General features: G+C 39.3%; 1 protein-coding gene across 1 annotated transcript; it reads right to left on the bottom strand.

Moving 5' to 3' along the window:
- Window positions 1–8996: 8996 nt before the first annotated feature.
- On the bottom strand, window positions 8997–19950 carry LOC124803185. Its single transcript, XM_047264367.1, has 4 exons — window positions 19712–19950; window positions 18449–19644; window positions 16822–16910; window positions 8997–9050 (listed from the first exon to the last, which is right to left on the bottom strand). Exons 1-4 carry the CDS (start codon window positions 19948–19950, stop codon window positions 8997–8999), a joined length of 1578 nt encoding a protein of 525 aa, XP_047120323.1.
- Between the last annotated feature and the right edge of the window lie 2818 nt (window positions 19951–22768).

Below are 22768 nucleotides of genomic sequence, written 5' to 3'. Positions count from 1 at the left end.
GTGAATATTTGTTTTTGGAAAGAATATTTTTTATTTGACTTTATCAATGTTACCCCTACACAATAGTCCCCATTAGATATTGTAAGTTATGACATTGCTTTTTCCAGTCCCCAAAACACTTTCTGAACTTGTTCTTTGGAATAGCTTTCTCACTCTGCAGTGAGGTTTTAAACTGACCTGTGCCTGTAAAATGACAGTCCTGTAATGGTTTCTTTTCAGCAACAAAAAAAGTTACTTGGTGCCACATCTGTCAAATATGGAGGCTGTGGTATCATTAGAGCATTGCTTTTGGTCAAAAAATCATGAACAAGTAAAGAGTCAGCATGAGCATTATTTTTGTACAAAAGCCATGAATTATTTTCCACAAATCTGTGCAATTTGATTTATGAAAATGGTGTTGACCTTCACCAAAGGAGATGGTGCAGTGATTAGCACATTGGACTCTCATTTGGGAGGACAAAACAAATTCAAACTTGAGCATTGTCTCTAATTGCCTCGTTGAACTCTAATTTTTTTTTTTCCATTATGTATCTTTTGACCTCCTGTAAAGAACTTGTAGTGCACTATGACATTAAAACCAAAGAACACAGTGAGCATTACATTCACATTTGATCGCACTTATCAGGTTTTTTTCAGTCTTGGCAACCCAGATTTCTGCTCAGTGATGACTGAGCCTTAGTTTTGATGTCGTATCCATAACCCCATGTTTTTGCAGTTCTGCATTGTTGACTTATCTAGCAGCCCTATCATTTTTGTTGAAATATTTCATGGGGTGGCCAGGATTTGATTTTACACCTTTCCATTTCCAAGTACATCCTTTAATACTGACTAACAAGCCCGACATCTAGTATACTGATATGCTGATCCCAAGCCCAGGGCTGCCTTATGAAAGTGAGGAGGAGGGGGAGGAGCAACCACCTCTTAAAAACAGGGCTCACTTGGCCCATGTGATAGTACCCTTTGAGTGATCCAAGACAGTATGACAATGAGGACTTCAATGGTAGTGAGGTCAGAAAGAATGGATCTTGAAACAGCAGAACTAGTGGAAGAAGCAACTCAAAGAAAAAAATCCACAGTGTGTGTGACTTGCAACAAGCAACATCTGTTCACCAGAGGTATGGCTGTAAACATTTTCCTCTGAGCTAACAATCACTAGAATTGTCTTCAGGGAACTAGTAGTCAACAGTGGAAATGTACTTTGCATCAGATTTTACCCTAGTAAGTAACTAGTCTTCCATTTCCAAGGAAATGAAAACTAGGCATTTGGATTCTTGGGACCTGCAAAAGACTGCAAAGGATAAGTCAGAGCATTCTGAAACCCAAAAAATCAACCACAGCAAAATAAATTACCTACCCACTTTAATATAAATTCGCTCTTAAAAACAGAGAAACTTTAATAAACGTTCTTAAAGCAAAAAATGCATTGTAAGAAACAAGATTTACTGGTGGTCATCCCTTTGATTCAGGAGGATTCGGGATATTTAAGGGAAAACCAGTGAAAAGAATTATGAACACTGTACCTCAATTTGGAACATGTTTCATTGCAAACAAAACACATTAAACTAAATAATAGAGTTTAAATCAGTTAGTGAAAGATTTCTGTGCTAACATGTAAATTATCAAAGTAAGTTTGCACTATTTTAAATATACATGCACCAACAAAAGAGAAAAACAGAACTCAGAATGAGCAGACAGAAAATTTTTGACAATTTGTCAAACCTTCTAGGTCTCATTACATAGGAAAACACAGTAATACTGCTAGAAGACTTTAACATACAAACTGACAAAGAACGTCAACACACAGCCATAGTAGGAAAATTTTCTGCACATAAAAGAACCAACACAAATAGAGAAAGATTCATAAGTCTGTGCAAACAGATGGTGCTAAAATCTATATTCTTCAAAAAAAACTTTTCTAGAAAACAAACTACAAGGGTATCATGAAATACGATTTGTGCTGAAAAACAACTCTGTCATATTGCTATAAGTAAACACTCTTAACTGGAGGCTGAAATTAGCCTGTAACAATGCCATAGCACACTTCTAAAGTTCTTTGGTGCTCCTTTAGTCCATCAAAACTTGGTGAAAAAGAGACTCGTTCAAAATTTGATCAAATAATTTGTAGAATAAAGGTAAATTCACACTTTTTTTTTGATGAGACAGCACATCAGTGTTGTCATCTGATTTGTAGATGAATAGGTCCACAGGGTCATCACAAGTCAGTAAAGACACTATTTCTGAACATTTATTCTTTATTTATTTTCAGTTAAATAAATAATAAATAAAAAAATAAATAATAAATAAATATAAAAGATGACAAATCGATTTTACACCAAGAAAGCTCATTTGCACACAATTTTTCATAACAAGACATACACTATGTGATCAAATATAGGCAGACAACTGGCTGAAAATTACTCACAAGTTTGTGGCACCCTCCATTGGTTATGCTGAAATTCAGTATGGTGTTGGCCTACCCTTAGCGTTGACGACAGCTTCCACTATCACAGGCATACATTGTCAGGTGCTGGAAGGTTTCTTGGGGAATGGCAGCCCATTCTTCATGGAATGTTGCACTGAGGAGAGGTATCAATGACGGTCGATGAGGCCTGGCATGAAGTCGGCATACCAAACCATCCCAAAGGTGTTCTATAGGATTCAGGTCAGGAATCTGTGCAGGCAAGTCCATTACAGGGAGGTTACTGTCGTGTAGCCACTCCGCCACAGGCCGTGCATTATGAACAAGTGCTCGATCGTGTTGAAAGATGCAGTCACCATCCCCGAATTTCTCTTCAACAGTGGGAAGCAAGAAGGTGCTTAAAACATCAATGTAGGCCTGTGCTGTGATAGTGCCATGCAAAACAACAAGGTGTGCAAGCCCCCTTTATGAAAAACACGACCACACCCTAACACCACCACCTCCGAATTTTACTGCTGGCACTACACGTGCTGGCAGATGACGTTCACTAGGCATTCACCATACCAACACCCTCCCATCAGATCGCCACATTGTGTACCGTGATTCGTCACTCCACACAATGTTTTTCCACTGTTCAATCGTCCAATGTTTATGCTCCTTACACGAAGCTAGGCATCGTTTGGCATTTACCGGCATGATGTGTGGTTTACGAGCAGCCGCTTGGCCATGAAATCCATGTTTTCTCACCTCCCGCCTAACTGTCATAGTATTTGCAGTGGATCCTGATGTTGTTGTTGTTGTGGCCTTCAGTCCTGAGACTGGTTTGATGCAGCTCTCCATGCTACTCTATCCTGTGCAAGCTTCTTCATCTCCCAGTACCTACTGCAACTTACATCCTTCTAAATCTGCTTAGTGTCTTCATCTCTTGGTCTCCCTCTAGGATTTTTACCCTCCACGCTGCCCTCCAATACTAAACTGGTGATCCCTTGATACTTCAGAACATGTCCTACCAACCGATCCCTTCTTCTAGTCAAGTTGTGCCACAAACTTCTCTTCTCCCCAATCCTATTCAGTACTTCCTCATTAGTTACGTGATCTACCCATCTAATCTTCAGCATTCTACTGTAGCAACACATTTCGAAAGCTTCTATTCTCTTCTTGTCCAAACTATTTATCGTCCATGTTTCACTTCCATACATGGCTACACTCCATACAAATACTTTCAGAAACAACTTCCTGACACTTAAACATATACTCGATGTTAACAAATTTCTCTTCTTCAGAAATGCTTTCCTTGCCATTGCCAGTCTACATTTTATATCCTCTAAATGATTAATGGAAAATCTTATATAAAGATGTGAAACAAATACTAACAAAGAGATAGAGGGGCTGGCCAGTACTTACCTCAGCTCAGTACAGCCGATAGATACACAAAAAACAGAACAGAACTGAAAATTTACGTTCCTAGCTTTCGGAACAAATGTTGCTTCATCAGGGAGGGGAGAGGGGAAAGAAAGGGAAGAAGGGAAAGTGGACTCAGTTACTCTCAACCCAGGTTATGAAGCAACAGGGAAAGGAAAACAGGGATGGTAGCAAGGATGGAGGCATGGTTGTCAGAGGGAAGCCAAAGATATACTACTGTAAGTACTGCGCCAGCTTCAAACCAAAGAGGATGCATACAGAAGTAAAGAGGTATATAGTATAAAGATAAACACAACTATGTAGGATGAAAAGATGCGTGAATGGCTAAAGAGGAAAGGGAAAGAGGAAAAGACTGAAGAGTAAATGGGAGTGAGGTTGTTTAACATAGGTTCAGTCCAGGGGGATGGCGGGATGAAAGGATGTGTTGGAGTGCAAGTTCCTATCTCCGCAGTTCAGAGGGACTGGTGTTGGGTGGGAGAAGCCAAATGGCACATACGGTGTAGCAGGTTCCTAGGTCCCTAGAATTATGCTGGAGGGCATGCTCCGCTACTGGGTATTGGACATCTCCTAGGCGGACAGTTCATCTGTGTCCGTTCATGCGCTCAGCCAGTTTAGTTGTTGTCATTCTGATGTAAAGGGCTGTGCAGTGCAGGCATGTCAGCTGATAAATGAAATGTGTAGTTTCACACGTGGCCCTGCCTTGAATTGTGTATGTTTTACCAGTAGCGGGGCTGGAGTAGGTGGTTGTGGGGGGATGCATGGGGCAGGTTTTGCAGCGGGGTCAGTTACAGGGGTAGGAACCGGTGGGTAGAGAAGGTAGTCTGGGAATATTGTAGGGTTTGACAAGGATGTTACGGAGGTTGGGGGGGGCGACGAAAGGCAACTCTGGGTGGTGTGGGGAGAATTTTGTCAAGGGATGATCTCATTTCAGGGGTTGACTTGAGAAAGTCGTATCCCTGGCGGAGTAATTTGTTGATGTATTCGAGGCCAGGATAATATTGGGTGACAAGGGGGATGCTTCTGTGTGGTCTGGGGGTAGGAACATTGTTGTTGGACGGGAAGGAATGTATTGCTCGGGAGATCTGTTTGTGGACAAGTTCTGCAGGATAACTGCGGGAGAGGAAAGCACTGGTCAGGTTATTGGTGTAATTGTTGAGGGATTCATCACTGGAGCAGATACGTTTGCCACGAATACCTAGGCTGTAGGGAAGGGAGCGTTTGATGTGGAATGGATGGCAGCTATCAAAGTGAAGGTACTGTTGTTTGTTTGTGGGTTTGATATGGACAGAGGTGTGGATGTCAGCTTCAACAAGATGAAGGTCAACATCCAGGAAGGTGGCTTGGGTTTTGGAGAAGGACCAGGTGAAATTCAGATTTGAAAAGGAGTTGAGGTCATGGAGGAAATTAAGGAGTGTTTCTTCACCATGAGTCCAGACCACAAAGATGTCATCTATAAACCTATACCAGGCCAGGGGAAGCAGCTGTTGGGTCTTCAGGAAAGCCTCCTCCATGCGGCCCATGAAGAGGTTGGCATAGGACGGAGCCATCCTGGTTCCCATGGCCGTTCCCCTGATTTGTTTGTAGGTCTGGCTTTCAAAAGTGAAGTAATTATGGGTGAGGATGAAGTTGGTAAGTGTGAAAAGGAACGAGGTTTTTGGAAGATCTTCGGGTGGGCGTTGGGAGAGGTAGTGCTCAAGGGCAGAGAGACCATGGGTATGTGGGATGTTTGTGTGAAGGGATGTAGCATCTATGGTGACAAGAAAGGTTTCAGGTGGGAGAGGAGTGGGAATGGATTTGAGGCGTTCTAGGAAGTGGTTTGTGTCTTTGATGTAGGATGGGAGTCTGCGGGTGATAGGTTGGAGGTGCTGGTCTACCAGAGCTGAGATACGTTCTGTTGGGGCTTTGAAGCCTGCTACAATGGGACGGCCAGGATGGTTCTCTTTGTGGATTTTGGGTAATAGGTAGAAGGTAGGGGTACGTGGCTCAGGTGGAGTGAGTAAGTCTATGGATGCCGTTGTGAGGCCTTGTGAGGGACCTTGGATTTTTTAGGATTTTCTGCAGCTCAGTCTGGATGGAGGGAATGGGATCCTGGGTAACAGCTTTGTAGGTTGAGGTGTCAGAGAGTTGACGCAGTCCTTCTGTCACATACTCCACACAGTCAAGTACCACAGTTGTGGAGTCTTTATCTGCCAGGAGGATGACAATAGAGCGGTCTGTTTTCAGCTCCTTAATGGCACGGGATTCAGCTGGGGTCATGTTGCGGGTTGTCGGGATGTTCTTCAAGAAGGACTGGGAGGCAACACTGGATGTGAGGAATTCCTGAAATGTCTGCAAGGGATGGTTTTGGGGGATGGTAGGAGGATCCCTTTGAGAAGGCGATCGGAACTGTTCTAGACAGGGTTCAACACTGGGTCTAGTATTGGGGGGCTGTGTTTGGGTAGTGAAGTGATATTTCCAGTTGAGGTTCCTGGTGAATGAGAAGAGATCTTTAACCAGGGCAGGTTAAGCCTTTTGATAGAACAGATGTCTCTGGAGGAGAGAGGGATCTGGATGAGAGGTTTAGAACTGAATGGGGACTGGTGATATGTGGCATTTGACTATGGTTATAGTTGAGATTTGGTTTGTGTGGGGTATGTTCTGGGATGGGGAGATTGAGTAGGGTGGCTAGGCTAGGTTTGTTGGCTATGAGGGGGGATTTGTTGAAGGTTCTGTTGTGGCTGGTGTTTGTGAGGGATAGGGAGAGGGACCCCATTTCTTAGGTGTTGCACTAGCACTGTGGATAGTTTTTTCAGGTGGTGTGTTGCATGGAACTCAAGTTTGCAGCTCCCAGGATTGGAATGACTCCTTACCCTCTCCCTTAAAACCCACATCCTTTCGTCTTTCCCTCTTTCCTGATGAAGCAACCATTGGTTGCGAAAGCTTGAATTTTGTGTGTGTGTTTGTGTTTGTTTGTGTGTCTATCAAGCTGCCAGCGCTTTCGTTTGGTAAGTCACATCATCTTTGTTTTTAGATATATTTTTCCCACGTGGAATGTTTCCCTCTATTATATTCATATAATTACAATGTTATTCATTTACAAAAGATATTTTATGTAGGCCTGCAATAAAATTCAGAAATTTCGAAATATGCCATGTCCCCAGGTTTGTTCACATATTGTAGTATTAAACTCTTGCATTGAGAGATATTGTTTCTGGTGAAGTTAATTATTTTTTTGAATACACTTGATTATTTGTCTGATGAATAATAAATTAAGATTTTCCGTGGCTCGTATGAAATTTAGACTTTCGGCGAATACGTGTGCCATTTGTATAAATGAAATGAAAACCAATTATAACTTAAGACGTTGATTGCTGCATATACAGGGTGTTACAAAAAGGTACGGCCAAACTTTCGGGAAACTTTCCTCACACACAAATAAAGAAAAATTGTTATGTGGACATGTGTCCAGAAACACTTAATTTCCATGTTATAGTTCATTTTAGTTTCATCAGTATGTACTGTACTTCCTCGATTTACTGCCAGTTGGCCCAATTGAAGGAAGGTAATGCTGACTTCGGTGCTTGTGTTGACATGCGACTCATTGCTCTACAGTACTAGCATCAAGCACATCAGTATGTAGCATCAACAGGTTAGTATTCATCACGAACGTAGTTTTGCAGTCAGTGCAATGTTTACAAATGCGGAGTTGGCAGATGCCCATTCGATGTATTAGCACGGGGCAATAGCCATGGCGCGGTACGTTTGTATCGAGACAGATTTCCAGAACGAAGGTGTCCCGACAGGAAGACGTTCGAAGCAATTAATCGGCGTCTTAGGGAGCACGGAACATTCCAGCCTCTGACTCGCGACTGGGGAAGACCTAGAACGACGAGGACACCTGCAATGGATGAGGCAATTCTTCATGCAGTTGACAATAACCCTAATGTCAGCGTCAGAGAAGTTGTTGGTGTACAAGGTATTGTGGACGGCTGTGATACAATACGCCATTCTCCAGGGCTGCATCAGCGCATCAGGGATTCCATGCGATGGAGGGTGGATGCATGTATCCTCACTAATGGAGGACATTTTGAACATTTCCTGTAACAAAGTGTTTGAAGTCACCCTGGTACATTCTGTTGCGGTGTGTTTCCATTCCATGATTAATGCGATTTGAAGAGAAGTAATAAAATGAGCTCTAACATGGAAAGTAAGCGTTTCTGGACACATATCCACATAACATATTTTCTTTCTTTGTGTGTTAGGAATGTTTCCTGAAAGTTTGGCCGTACCTTTTTGTAACACCCTGTATAGCGATGGATATTTCACACCACCAGGCCAGGCTTTGATGTGGCCACTGACAAGCACATGGTCAGGCTTAAGGCTCTGCTGTGGCACCAGTGGCCTTATAGCTGTCAACATGTTAAGGGTGCCAATTCTTTTTAAATACAGTGAAGCATCAATTTTCATACTATCATTTTTTTACATAACAACTTGGGAAAAGTTTTATTATACTGTAGACAAATTTGGGAAGAATACAATTTTGTAAATACCTCAGAGCATTGTGTAATTATGTAAAAGTCATAACATCCATACTTTACGATCAGAATTGCTATAAATGTTACCCACATGGAGGTGGAATCATCTCTTTCAGTTGACCATGGGTGATACTGTAAGATCTAGCTGATTCAGAAATCCCATAATTGTGGTTTTTTTATAATGTACGCAATGTAAAAGTTGTTGAGTGCTGGTTAGTTTCAGACCACTACCTATGTATCATTAACTATTTAGAAAAAAGAACCAATACCAACCCAAAAAGTTTAGCATACAGACGCTACATAGAGAAAATGATTTCAAAATTCTTTTTTGTTGGGAACAACTTCAAAAAAATATTAGTAAGGTGGAAAAGAAACTGTTCCTCTTAAAAAGAAATGGAAACTGCCTGGTGGAATGATGATTGGTGTGAGTTAATTATAAAGAGACACGAAACGTGGGATATCTAGAACACAAATAAAAATGATAAGAGTGGGGAAAATTTTATAGAAGCCAGGAAACTTATATCAAAAGATCTCACAAATATCAGAGTACAACACATTAAAGAACCACTAACATCAGTTGAGTCATAAAAGCACACAAGCACAAAGACTTTTATAGTTTAAAGAAGTACGCACCACCCTGTTTACAGTTTACAAGCCCAAAAAGCACAGAAGTCTGCATATAATATCATTGAGAACTGAAGAACACATTTAGATACTTCAAAGAACTACACAACTGTGATCCACCAAAAGACGATTTCATTGTGATAACATAATCCAAGTACAACCACACTCAAAGCCACAAACTATAGAGCAAATCAGAGAAATTATAAAACAACTTAAGGAAACACACTAGTGAGAACATTATTCTGTGTCCAAGATATTTGGACAACAAACTGCGTACCCGGGGTGTATACACCCTGGGATAACTGGGAAAAACCCAGGAATTTTTTCATCCAGGAAAAATGTGGGGAGTTTTTCATTGTTTTAGTTTTCAGTTAAATTTCTTATTCACCATATAGATGACATGCTGAGTCGCAGATAGGCACAACAAAAAGACTCTCACAATTATAGCTTTCAGCCATTAAGGCCTTCGTCAACAATAGACAGACATACAAGCGCATGAGCGCTCTCTCTCTCTCTCTCTCTCTCTCTCTCTCTCTCTCTCACGCGCACGCAAGCACGCACACACCCACGTGACTGCAGTCTCAGGCAATTGAAACCACACTGCAAGCAGCAGCGCCAGCGCATGATGGGACTGGCGACTGGTGGGGGTAAGGATGAAGCTGGAGTGAGGAGGGGGAGGGATAATATGGGGGGATGGAGGACAGCGAAGTGCTGCATGTTAGACTGAGGGCAGGGGAGAGGTGGGGGTGGAGTGGGGTCGGGTCAAATAGCAGAAAAGGAAAGAAATAAAAAGACTGGGTGTGATGGTGGAATGACGGCTGTGTAGTGCTAGAATGGGAACAGGGAAGGTGCTGGATGGGTGAGGACAGTGACTAACAAGGGTCTTTTACATTCCATCCTGGGTTTTCCATTGTTTGATCAGTTAAATTTTTGTCGTTTTGACCAGTAAGAACTGATACTCTAACAAAAAAACTTACTTTAACCAGCTACTGCAGAATAATATTGCAGCAATAAAACATAGACGTGAGAATAACACCAAAATGAAACTTCAGTTGCAAAGAAATGCACCAGTTACAACAAAACTCAGTGCACACACAAGCATCTGGCAACAGCAAAATCTGTCAAAGACTATGCAATACTTCTTAACAACAAACTGCTTTCATTGTTTCTTTCTCATGGGCCTCGTTTCGATGAGCATGATGTCAACAGGTGTTTAATTTCTAACAGGTTGTTGAAACATATTGCGAATGGTGGTTTGGAAAGGGTTACTTTCTAAGTAGATGCACTTTTACACAAGGTGAATTATGTTACATGTGGTAATATGCAATTACTTTCTTAAATCAAGGAGCTTTAGACTTATTTAAAACTGAACACTGAGGACCAGAAACTTAGAAAAATTTTGTGCCCAAAAGACCATTACTTAAAATTTTACTGGAACATTTGTGTCTGGTATATCTTAGAGGGTAACACACATTACAAAGACAAAGTTTCATGGTTAATTTGTCTTACTTATTTTAGTTCTTTAATAGATTACAAATTATGCAACAACAGCAGCAAAAAGTAGTAACTATCCTTCAGAAAAAATGTTAAGTGAGTCGTTGAGCAATTTCTAACATAATTGACTTTTCCTTGTAAAAGTAAATGCTTGACGAACACATATTCTGCCAGATAACCTACAAAATGTTTGCTGCACAGCAGTGAAATTTATAATTATCCTCATCATAAATATTCAGCTGCTGCAGTTTAAGCTGTGCTCTTAGGATCCTGTCTAATCACACCACCCTCAGGGGGGAAGAAAACTTGTTGATGATCAGTGTTATATATGAAAGCCTAGGCTCTTTTTAAAAAAAAAAAAAAAAAAAAAAAAAAAAATAAGGCGGTGTACATGCATATTAATTTAAACCATTAACTTTTCTTGCTTGTGTGTGCATTCTACTTAACACCGGTGCTGCTATTGGCTGACTACATCACATGCTCTGAACATTTGCTTCACTGTCTAGCGAGGTCCTCTAACGTGAACTATAATTGATTGACAAATGTGCATCACAATCTAGATTTCAATGCTTCGGAAGCTACTGTGCTATATTTGGTGGAATTTGTGTTTATACTTTCATAATACAAAAATATACAATGTAAATGTTGCCATGCATCAAAGATTTTACAAAACGTGTTTTTTTTTTTTTTTTTTTTTTTTTCTGGGTTGAGTTTCCTAAAGCAGTGGGGAGTTCTATGCCAGTGTATAAAACTTTCACCATTCAAATGATTGATAAGTTCTACAGCTCCGAGGGAAAGTATATTTCTACATCTACATATATATACTCCACTATCCATCAAGCGGTGTGTGGCGGAGGCCACTATTCACACCAAAGTCATATTTCCCCCCCTCTGTTCCACTCGCGGATCGCATGAGGGAAAAACCACTGTCTGAACGCCACAGTATGAGCTCTAATTTCCCTTATCTTTGAATGGTGATCATTGCGCGATTTTAAAGTTGGTGGTAACAATATACGCTCTACATCCTCGGCGAAGATCAGATTTTGGAATTTAGTCAGCAGCCCCTTCCGTTTAATGGAACTTCCTGCTATTCCAATGATCTCTGATAGAGGATGGATAAGAATGGTGCTATATTTGTAGCATAGTCAACATAAAATCTTATGGGGATACTATCTGGGCCAGATGCCTTCCTGGCATCTAAGGATCTTAACTGTTTTAGAATCCCAGATACACTAAATACTATGTCAGCCATCCTTGAATTTGTTCGTCAATTGAAAGGGGGAATGGTGCTGCAGTCCTCTACGTAAACGAGTTTTTGAAAGCTAGGTTTAGAATTTTGGCCTTCTGTTTATCATCATCCGTTACATTACCTGTATTGTCACTTAATGTGGAAAAATATACTTTCAACTAAGAAAAAGTGAATTTTTGCAAGGGAAAAATTATATTCTCACACAAGAAAAAGTGTATTTTTAGCAAAGGATTTAACTTTTACAAGCTTTCAGAGCCAGTGACTCCTTGTGGCAGAAGAGTTGAAGGAGAAGAAAGAGGGGTGAAGGAAAAGGACTGTAGAGGTTTAGGGAAAGGGATACAGTTCAGGGGGAACTGTCCAAACCTTTGAATTAAAGTCAGGAGTATGAAAGGAGATGGTTTGTCACCCCTGCTTTTCAACTGCACATTAGAGAAGGTAGTGACAAAATTGAGAAAATCCATCAATACTGAGGGTGTTCAACTAGCAAGAAACTCAAATAAAGTCATCCAGAAATTGTCTTAACTTCTGCAGATGATGAGGCATTAATTACTAGCGCACTAAATAGCACCATCACAGAATTGCAGACAAAATACGAGGGGCATTCAGGAAGTACGCAACATACTTCTTTCCTGAAAGCAGGTTGGTTTTGCTCACGAGTGCAATACACCATATTATTCTCCACTCTTGTGGCTACAAAACCCTGTTTTTCAACATAATCTCCATTCAGTGAGACAGCCTTCTGCCGCCTTACTAGAAAGACATGTATGCGCCCTTGGTACCACTCTACTGGTTGATGTCAGAGCCAATGTCTTCCTGCATCAATAACCTCCCCATCATTCACTACTGCTTCCTGTGGAGTGCATCCTTTTTTGGAACAAACAGATGGAAATCAGATGGTGCAAGATCCAAGATGTTGGGTGGATGAAGAAGAACATTCTGATGAAGCTTTGTGAGCTCTTCTCGGGTGTGCAGCCTTGTGTGAGGCCTGGCATTGGCATGGCAAAGCAGAAGATTATTTGAATTTTTGTGGCAACAAACGCAATGAAGTAGTTTCTCAAATTTCCTGAGGACAGCACAATACACTTCAGAGTAGATCATTGCACCATGAGGGAGGACATCAAACAGAATAACTTGTTCAGAGTCCCAGAAGACTGTCACCGTGACTTCATCACCTGAAGGTGCAGCTTCAGAGTTTTACTTTAGGGGAGATTGGCGTGGCACTACTCCATGGACTACCATTTTGTTTCTGGTTCGAAGTGATGAACCCTTGTTCCGTCACATGTGGTGATGTTTGACAAAAAATTGTCACAATCAGCCTTGTAATATGCAAGCAGTTCTGCACAGATGGCCCTTCACTGCTCTTTATGGTCTTCCGTTAGCCGGTGAGGAACTCAGCAGGCAGACACTTTTGAGTACCCCAACTGGTGGACGAGTGTGTCCATACTAACAACAGAGATATCCAGTTGAGCAGCGAGATTGTAATCTGTCAATCACCTCAAATGAGTATGTCTGCACATTCCAACATTGCAGGAATCACAACTTCTGCGGCCAGCCAGTATGTGGGCGATCAGACCGTATTATGTGATCTACCATGCTTTTGTTCACTGCCATGTTTTTGTAAACATTCTGCAAGTGCCTGTGAATATCTACGAGGGCAGTTCAATAAGTAATGCAACACATTTTTTTTCTGAAACAGGGGTTGTTTTATTCAGCATTGAAATACACCAGGTTATTCCCCAATCTTTTAGCTACACAACACTATTTTTCAACGTAATCTCCATTCAATGATACGGCCTTACGCCACCTTGAAATGAGGGCCTGTATGCCTGCACGGTACCATTCCACTGGTCGATGTCGGAGCCAATGTCGTACTGCATCAATAACTTCTTCATCATCCGCGTAGTGCCTCCCACGGATTGCGTCCTTCATTGGGCCAAACATTGGAAATCCGACGGTGCGAGATCGGGGCTGTAGGGTGCATGAGGAAGAACAGTCCACTGAAGTTTTGTGAGCTCCTCTCGGGTGCGAAGACTTGTGTGAGGTCTTGCGTTGTCATGAAGAAGGAGAAGTTCATTCAGATTTTTGTGCCTACGAACACGCTGAAGTCGTTTCTTCAATTTCTGAAGAGTAGCACAATACACTTCAGAGTTGATCGTTTGACCATGGGGAAGGACATCGAACAGAATAACCCTTTCAGCGTCCCAGAAGACTGTAACCATGACTTTACCGGCTGAGGGTATGGCTTTAAACTTTTTCTTGGTAGGGGAGTGGGTGTGGCGCCACTCCATTGATTGCCGTTTTGTTTCAGGTTCGAAGTGATGAACCCATGTTTCATCGCCTGTAACAATCTTTGACAAGAAATTGTCACCCTCAGCCACATGACGAGCAAGCAATTCCGCACAGATGGTTCTCCTTTGCTCTTTATGGTGTTCGGTTAGACAACGAGGGACCCAGCGGGAACAAACCTTTGAATATCCCAACTGGTGAACAATTGTGACAGCACTACCAACAGAGATGTCAAGTTGAGCACTGAGTTGTTTGATGGTGATCCATCGATCATCTCGAACGAGTGTGTTCGCACGCTCCGCCATTGTAGGAGTCACAGCTGTGCACGGCCGGCCTGCACGCGGGAGATCAGACAGTCTTGCTTGACCTTGCGGCGATGATGACACACGCTTTGCCCAACGACTCACCGTGCTTTTGTCCACTGCCAGATCACCGTAGACATTCTGCAAGCGCCTATGAATATCTGAGATGCCCTGGTTTTCCGCCAAAAGAAACTCGATCGCTGCCCGTTGTTTGCACGCACATCCGTTACAGACGCCATTTTAACATCTCTGTACAGCGCGCCACCTGTCGGAAGTCAATGAAACTATACGAGACGAAGCGGGAATGTTTGAAAATATTCCACAAGAAATTTCCGGTTTTTTCAACCAAAATTGGCTGAGAAAAAAAATGTGTTGCATTACTTATTGAACTGCCCTCGTACAATGGTCTGGTTTTCTGTCAAAAGTAACACAGTGACAACTCTGCTTGGAATGCACCTCCGTTACAGATGCTATCAGAATGTCATGGAACTGTGGGAGCTGAAGTGGAATATCCACAATGCACCACAACAAATTCTACATTTTTCACCCAAAATAGGCTGAGAAACAAAATGTGTTGAATTACCTACTGAACACGTCTTGTAGAACAAAGAAATACAGTTAATATCAAATATCAGTGATGTTCTCCAATACCTTAAAATTCATGACAATACAGTACAAAAAACAAACTGTTTTAAATACCCAAAGGAAGAGCAATACAAAAGAAAAATAGCAGTTTAAAATGGAATACATAAAATGGAAAGAGCGTATCATATGACAAAAACCATATGTAACAAAAAAATCTTTGTCAAGTAGCACAAAATGAAGACACTGTCAGACAGTGGTAAGTACTGTATCTAGCACAAATACTTAAACAAACAAGATTTTGTGATCTTGAGAAACCAGAAAAAATTGAAAGAAGCGTTTTGAGGAAAATACTGGACCAAAAGTAATAGTAATGCTGAATACAAATTAAAATCAAACAAAAAGCTCTATTTGAAAATGGAGGAGTTAAATGATGTAATAAAGAAAAGAAGACTAGCTCATTGGATATGGGCACATATATCGAATGGATAATAACAGAATAACCAAGCAGACCTTTAACTTACCAGACAGCCACAAACCCAGACCTACATGTTTTACTGAAACTGACAAAGTTATTAAAAAACACTTGAATTAGAGTTACAAAATAGATAACAGAGTATTTTTTAGAGAAGCAACACAAAATGCAGGTGTTGTGTTCCAAGCAAGGATGTGTACAACAAATACTACAAGATCCCACCAGCACGCAAGCATAACCATTTGCCTGGCGCCTCTCAGCCCCATGCAGCAGCCTCCGGGTGGCACACACTAACATGGATGTTTTCCTGCTTGTGAGCCACTTCCTCCATCATTCTTGTATGTCCACTGATAGAGGGGACAGCAGCCAATAGGGAATGCTGTCAACTGTGGACTATTTTGCTTCTGCCTTGTATGGGCGAACATGGGTTCCAGCCAATAGGGTATGCTACCAGCTGTGTACTGTTTCGCTTCTGCCTTGTATGGGTGGACGTGGGATTCTTCCACAAGCAGGCTCAAAACATGACATGCAGTGGTCACTCAGTCAGTTCCACATAAGCAACGCAAAGTTTGGCACCAACAAATAGACAATATACTTCAGTGCCTGCAGTTAGTGCAGCACAGTACTCTGAAGCCTGCCTTCCACCATAGCATGGAGTACTTGGACTATCAAGTGTCTGCTCAATTATAATCAGTTACAGTGACTGCCAAGTCCAACCCACTCTTAGCTCTGTTCACTTCAATAATTAAAGTACTAAAGAAATAAGCAAACTTTGTGACCTTCTAACTGTGCATTCATTTGTATGATAAATACAAGTTAGTATGAGCAAGTGAATGTAGAACAGTTAGAGTTTATTATTTCTACTTAACTTTGTGCTCATTGATGTTGAAATTCTTGTCCGACTGTTCATCTAGATGGTTGATTGTGCTTGTTACAAGACATTTGAGTTGTTGCTTGGAAATGTGTAAATTAAAATACAATAATGAAGCAGGTTACTTTCTTCGCATAAGTTTTTAATGAACGTCAAATCCTCCACTGCACAACAATCAGAGTACTTGTTCACAAGTTAATAAAATCATTTACAATACGAATTTACAGTCCAGCACCTTATGCTCATTCCCATCTTGCTACTCCATAACAGACAAACTGACTCCAGTTACTTATTGATTATTCACATGCAAACATATGCATATACTATTGTTATACTATGTTTCATAACCAGAGAGATACAATCAATTAATATTTCAATAAATTAAAGCATTTTTATCAATTTTATCGTATTAAATGATTGTGGAAAACAAGAGGTACAATTATAATTTATTTTATTTATTTATTTAGCATCCAATAGATCACACATGTGATATAGGATTTGTCATTTGATTACATGTAACACATAACAACACATACACATAATAAATTGACAAACATATACAAACAGCAAACAAATTACATACACATAGTATATAAGTTGTGTACAAGAACTTATTACCCAAAAAACAAAAGTATGTGCTCATGATAAACAATTTTAGATCATGACCTATGCCTTATAAACAAAACGTGTTACAGATATACACAAAATGTATTACGGGTGTTTAACAGATTTTTCCTAAGTATCATAATTACAAAGTTGAAAACATCATTAAATTAGTCTGAATTTTTAAAAAATAAGTAGGCTACAGGTTTCAATCCACAGTCTGAGACTGGTATTCATTTACACTGTAGTAGCATTTTTTCCATCAAGTATTTTTTTACTTCATGCTTGAAATTATTTTTGCCTTTCAATTCTTTAATTTGAGATGGAAGTGCATTTAAAAGCTTTATTCCTAAGTGGCTAACATGTTTCTGACTTCTAGTTTTTGCTACATAGGGAATGTGGAAGTCTTTACAATGCCTTGTATTGTGATCATGGTAGCTTGAGTTCGTTTGGAGATCACAGTTATTTTTACTTATCATTTCCAGGCATTTAAAAATATATATTGATGGTATTGTAAGTATCTTTAGTTGTCTGAATAAGGGTCTACAGTGAGTTTGTGGTGGGCTGTGTGTCATGATACGAATAGCTCTTTTTTGCATAATAAAAATGTCATTTAGTCTTGACCTGGTTTTTCCCCAAAAACTTATGCAATAGCTTGCAACTGATTGGAAATAACTGAAATACACTGCTCTAATACATTCTTTGCTGCATACCTTGGATATTATTCTTAAGGCAAAACATGCTGAGCTAAGTTTCTGAGTAAGATATACACTGTGTTCATTCCAGTTTAAATCTTGGTCAATTCGCATTCCCAGAAACTTTGTGGTGCACACTTTTTCTATTTGTTTGCTATCCAGCATAAGGCACATATTTTCCCCTTGACACTTGCTTCCATACTGTATAAAGTTTGTTTTCTTTGTATTTAATGTCAGCTTATTTGAATAAAACCATGACTGTATGTATGAGAGCATTTTCTCTGCTGTAGTACACAATGATTCTTTTATATCACTAATTATGATACTCGTGTCATCTGCAAATAGTAGAATTTTGGCTGAGCTGTCTGGAGCCTGTATATCATTGATATAAATTGGAAATAACAAAGGGCCCAGAATGCTGCCCTGTGGAACACCTATTTCAATTTGTTTTGGTTCAGATATGAGTTTTAAATTGTGAAGATTGTTGGATGACCTCAGCTCAACAACTTGTGACCTGTTTTGCAGATAAGATTCAAACCATTTTTAACAGTACCCCTGATGCCTATTGCTTCAAGTTTCTCTAGTAATATTACATGGTTCACAGTATCAAAGGCTTTGGATTAATTCCAACAACCTGTTTATTTGACTCCAAATTTCTTACTATTTCTGTTGTGTAGTCTAATATGGCTGTTTCTGTACTGTGCCCTGCTCAAAAGCCATGTTGACTGTTATTTATTAGTTTATGTTTTTCTAGATATTTTGTAACCCTGATTTTCATTAATTCCTCAAGTATTTTGGAGAAGGCTAGGAGGAGAGATATAGGTTGGTAATTTTCTATTTTATGTCTGTCACCATTTTTGTATAGAGGTATCACTTTGGAGATTTTAAGTTTGTCTGGAAATATCCCTTCACTAAGGGACAAGTTTGCTATGTGCACTATAGGTTTGACAACACATGGAGCAATTTTCTTAATTATTGATACAGGTACGTCATCCAACCCATAGGACATTTTGGATTTCAAGCATTTAATGACTTTTAGAACTTCATGCTCATCTGTTGGCATTGCCATCATGCTGGTATTTACCATTGGAGTTGTCACTGTTGGTTGTTGCTTAAATTTACTACTTAAAGTAAGGGGAATATTTACAAAATAATTGTTTACATAGTTTGCCATGGCATCTTTTTTTATGGGAATATTTTCATTATTTTTAAGATTGATTTCCTGTTCTTTAGTTTGACCCCCAGTTTCTTTTTTTACCATTTTCCACAACATTCTGGACTTGTTGCTAGCCTGCCTTATTAATCTATCATTACTTAATAATTTTGCTTTTGCTATTACTTTGCGGTAAGTCTTTTTGTATGTCCTCACATACACAACAAACTGCTGATCATGACATGTTTTTAACTTTAAACTTAGTAATTTCATGGTTTCACTCGACTTTTTAATTCCGGGTGTAATCCAGGTACCTTTGGATCCAGATGATCTATAACTCAAAAGCTTTTTTGGGAAACACATTTCAAAGTATGTCATAAAAGTGGAAGCAAATATATTGTAAGCATCATTTGTGTTTGTTTGTGCCAGGACCTCTGACCAAACTGCATTTTTTAAATTATTTTTGAACCGATTACAATTTTCAGTAGAGAAAAATCGTTTATACTCCTTTTTATTTTCCTCCTCCTTGGGAGTTGCAGTGAGATTAAAGGTTAGTGCATTATGATCTGATAATCCTATATTCACATTTGTAACTGCAACTTCATGCGTGTCCACATTTGAGAAGATGTTATCTATTAGGCTTTCACTGGAATCTGTTGTTCTAGTGGGAGCTGATATGTGGGGGAACATGTTGCAGCATTTTAGTATGTCTAAAAACTTGTTTTTTACTGGACTCTGGACCAATAGATTAATATTAAAGTCACCACAAAGAATTATGGTAGAGTTCTCATTTGAGAAAATGTTGAGCATTTCTTCCGAATTCTTAAGAAAGACTTCAGTATCTCCAGATGGTGACCTGTAAATTGCTGCAACAATTATTTTCTTCTTTAAACTATATAACTGAATGGCTACTGCCTCAAAATCCTTTTCTATGATTAATGATTTAGCCTCGTATCTTAAATTTAAGCTTGGGATTTAGATAAATGCATACACCACCACCTTTGGCATTTTGCCTACAGTACTGACTGGCAAGTTTAAATTGGCTTAAGTTTATGCTGCTTAGTTCACTGTCCCTACACCAATGTTCCATAACACATAAACAATCAATATGGTCACTATTTGCTGCTACCTCAAGTTCAAGGTACTTGTTTTTAAGACACTGAATGTTCAGACTCATAATTCTTAGCTGATTTGAACAAACCGACTGACCTGTGACTTTACACTCTGTTGCATTTTCTCTTACACTGTTACAAGATTTCATACCTTGTCGTAGATTCCTCTGCTTGCAAACATTTCCCTGTTATGTGCTGTTGTTCACTGTTTTGCGCCAGCAAAAATCCTGGCTTCTCAACGGTGGCTGCCTTCTTCTGGTGTGATAAGTGCTCCTATTTCCACTGCTGCTGGGTGCTGTTGCAGTGAATGCCAGTGATTCTGGTTGCTTGGTTATTCATGTTGGAACTACTGCTTCTGATGTTGCTGTGACTGCTAATGATTCTGGTTGGTTGGTTTTTGATGCTGTAACAATTGCTTCTGTTGTTAGTTCTGCTGCTGCTAATGTTGGTCCAGTAGTAGGTTCCTCTGTTGCTACTATTTTTTGGACGGTCCATTTGCGTGCTGCTGCTGTTTGTGCTGGTGTTTCTGCTATTGGAGATGCCAGTTCAGTGGCTGTCGCTTTGTAATTACATTTAATTGCTTCCCTTATTAAGGTTCCTAACCTGGGCTTCCCATTTCTGTTAAGGTGAAGCCCGTGTTTCGTAAAACATTCTCTATCAAGTGTGCATGAGTCAATTAATTTCACATTGCTGAATAGCCTACAACTACATTTAAGTTTCGCATTAATTCTGTGAATTTCCTTATTCACACATGACCATTCAGGTAAATCATGCCTGTGGGGAAAGTTCACTAGTAAATTGTAACATTCATAACTTTAACTTATTGTGTATTGTGTTGTTCTATATTTTGTGCAGAAAAAAAGAGGTATGTTAAGCAGTACCACTACACAAGAGACAGCATAGTTAATTAGTATCATTGTATTAGTTAGGAGAAGTGTCACACACCAAAGTGTACCAAAGGTAAGTACAATTTTTTAACATGCTCATAACAAATGTTATTTGTTACTTCTTATTGTGTTACCACATCTCTGTTATAGTGCTGCCATATCAGATAAGCATTAAATAATCATAGAAAGCAATGGCTTCTCATCTTCATTAATGATCTCCCACTTTGCTCTGATGCAAAGAGTAAATTTACTCTTTTTGCAGATGACACTACAATTCTAATTGATGATTTTACAGACAACAATCTTGAACAAACTACAAACGAAGTTTTCAATGATATAGTAAATTGGTTTTCTTCAAATGGTCTCTCACTCAATACAGATAAAACTCTTTACATGAGATTCCATACTCCACAAAGAAATCTGGAAGAAATTAACATTAAGTGTAGAGATCAAGCAATACAAAAAGTTGAGATTACAAAATTCGTGGGTGCTTATATAGACAGCAAATGTAATTGGTTGACACACATTCTTCATCTTTACAAAACACTTAGCTCAGCAATATTTGCACTACGGGTTATTGCTTCAGTAGCTGACGTAGATACCATTAAGGCTTCTTACTTCAGCTATTTTCATTCATTAATGTCGTACGCTATTATATTCTGGGGGAGCCAACCCCTTCTCTCACAAAGAAAATTTTCACTGCACAGAAAAAAGCCATCAGAATAATGAGTGGTGTCCATCACAGACACTCTTGTAGATGCTTGTTTCGAAAGATGGGGATCCTTACCACCACCTCACAGTATATCTTTTCTTTGTTGACCTTTGTCTGTATAACCCTTCTATCTATAAAGATAACAGCCAATTTCATGACTATAACACAAGGATCAAAAACAGTCTGCACATTGAATTGAAAAGTCTCACTATGGTTCAAAAAGGAGCTTACTACTCCAGTATTAAGCTGTTTAATGCTCTCGCACCACACATCAAATGCCTTAACAATAGATTGCCAGCATTCAAACAAACTCTCAAGGAGTACCTGATAGAGAAATCTTTTTATACAATTGATGAATATGTGAAAGAAAATGTATATAATCACTAAACTTGCAAGTATTGTATAAATAGTGTAATTAATTTTGTTTTGAATAGGCATATGAAAATTGTTTATTGGTATTTCTGTATTTCCCTTGGAATAGTGAACTTATCTTGATTCCTGTATATATTACTCATCCTTAACATGTGAAACAAAAACTTTCTGTTAGTTGAATGTGCTGTTGTTTAGTTGGTACTGTATTTACATTTTTGTTGCATTTTTTGTAAGATATATTTCAGGTGTGTACAATCAGACACATGCCATATGATATATATATATATTACTTATCCTTAATATGTGAAAAACAATTTTCTGTTTATTGATTGTGCTGTTGTCTATTGATTTTATTTACATTGTGTCTTTATTGTATGTATTTATACAAGTTATGCTTAACTATGTACAATTTGACACTTTCCATATCCTTGCAATTCATTCGCTTCCAGGATCTACAGAACATGAAATAAATAAATAAAATAGCAGTGAAATGTTTTTCTGCTACCATGAAAGTTTGGGCTGAATTAAGAGTAGCCTTCAGTTACTGCATTCACAACAGGAGGATTTCAGGAAAGAAATAAGGCTGAAAATGGAAGGGAAAGGACCCAGGAAGAAAAGAAATTACTCCTTCAAAGAGTGAATGAAGTCTGAGAGCAACAAAAATTAAACACAAAGAAGCAAAAAGGGTTATTTGAATAAATAAATAAAGGCCTGTAGTAACCTCAGACCTTTTGCAAATGATGTAGTTATCAATAACAAAGATATTGTCACAACTTTATAGGATTCCAAGTGGTACAACAATTGGCAATTTCCTTTAAATGCTCATAAATGTAAGACTGTGCACTTAACAAAACGAAAAGAAACATAGTATCCTTGGATTAAAATATCAGTGAATCACAAATGGAATCGGTCAACTCATACAGATGCCTGAGTCCAACAATTTGGATAGATTTGAAGTGGAATTATCACACAAGATTAACCACTGTAGTAATACTT

This window comes from Schistocerca piceifrons, chromosome 6 (genome assembly GCF_021461385.2).
Source record: "Schistocerca piceifrons isolate TAMUIC-IGC-003096 chromosome 6, iqSchPice1.1, whole genome shotgun sequence".
Lineage (NCBI taxonomy): Eukaryota > Metazoa > Arthropoda > Insecta > Orthoptera > Acrididae > Schistocerca > Schistocerca piceifrons.
This window is presented reverse-complemented; position numbering and strand designations above follow the sequence as displayed.

Excerpts from the sequence above, each read along its gene's own strand:
- LOC124803185 (XM_047264367.1), bottom strand. The coding sequence starts at position 19,950 with ATGAAATCTTGTAACAGTGTAAGAGAAAATGCAACAGAGTGTAAAGTC. Across the intron at positions 16,911-18,448 it reads CATAGCAAACTTGTCCCTTA|GCATAGGTCATGATCTAAAA; the intron begins GTGAAGGGATAT and ends TTTGTTTATAAG. Across the intron at positions 9,051-16,821 it reads ACACAACTTATATACTATGT|TTCTCAATGATATTATATGC; the intron begins GTATGTAATTTG and ends TGTGTTCTTCAG.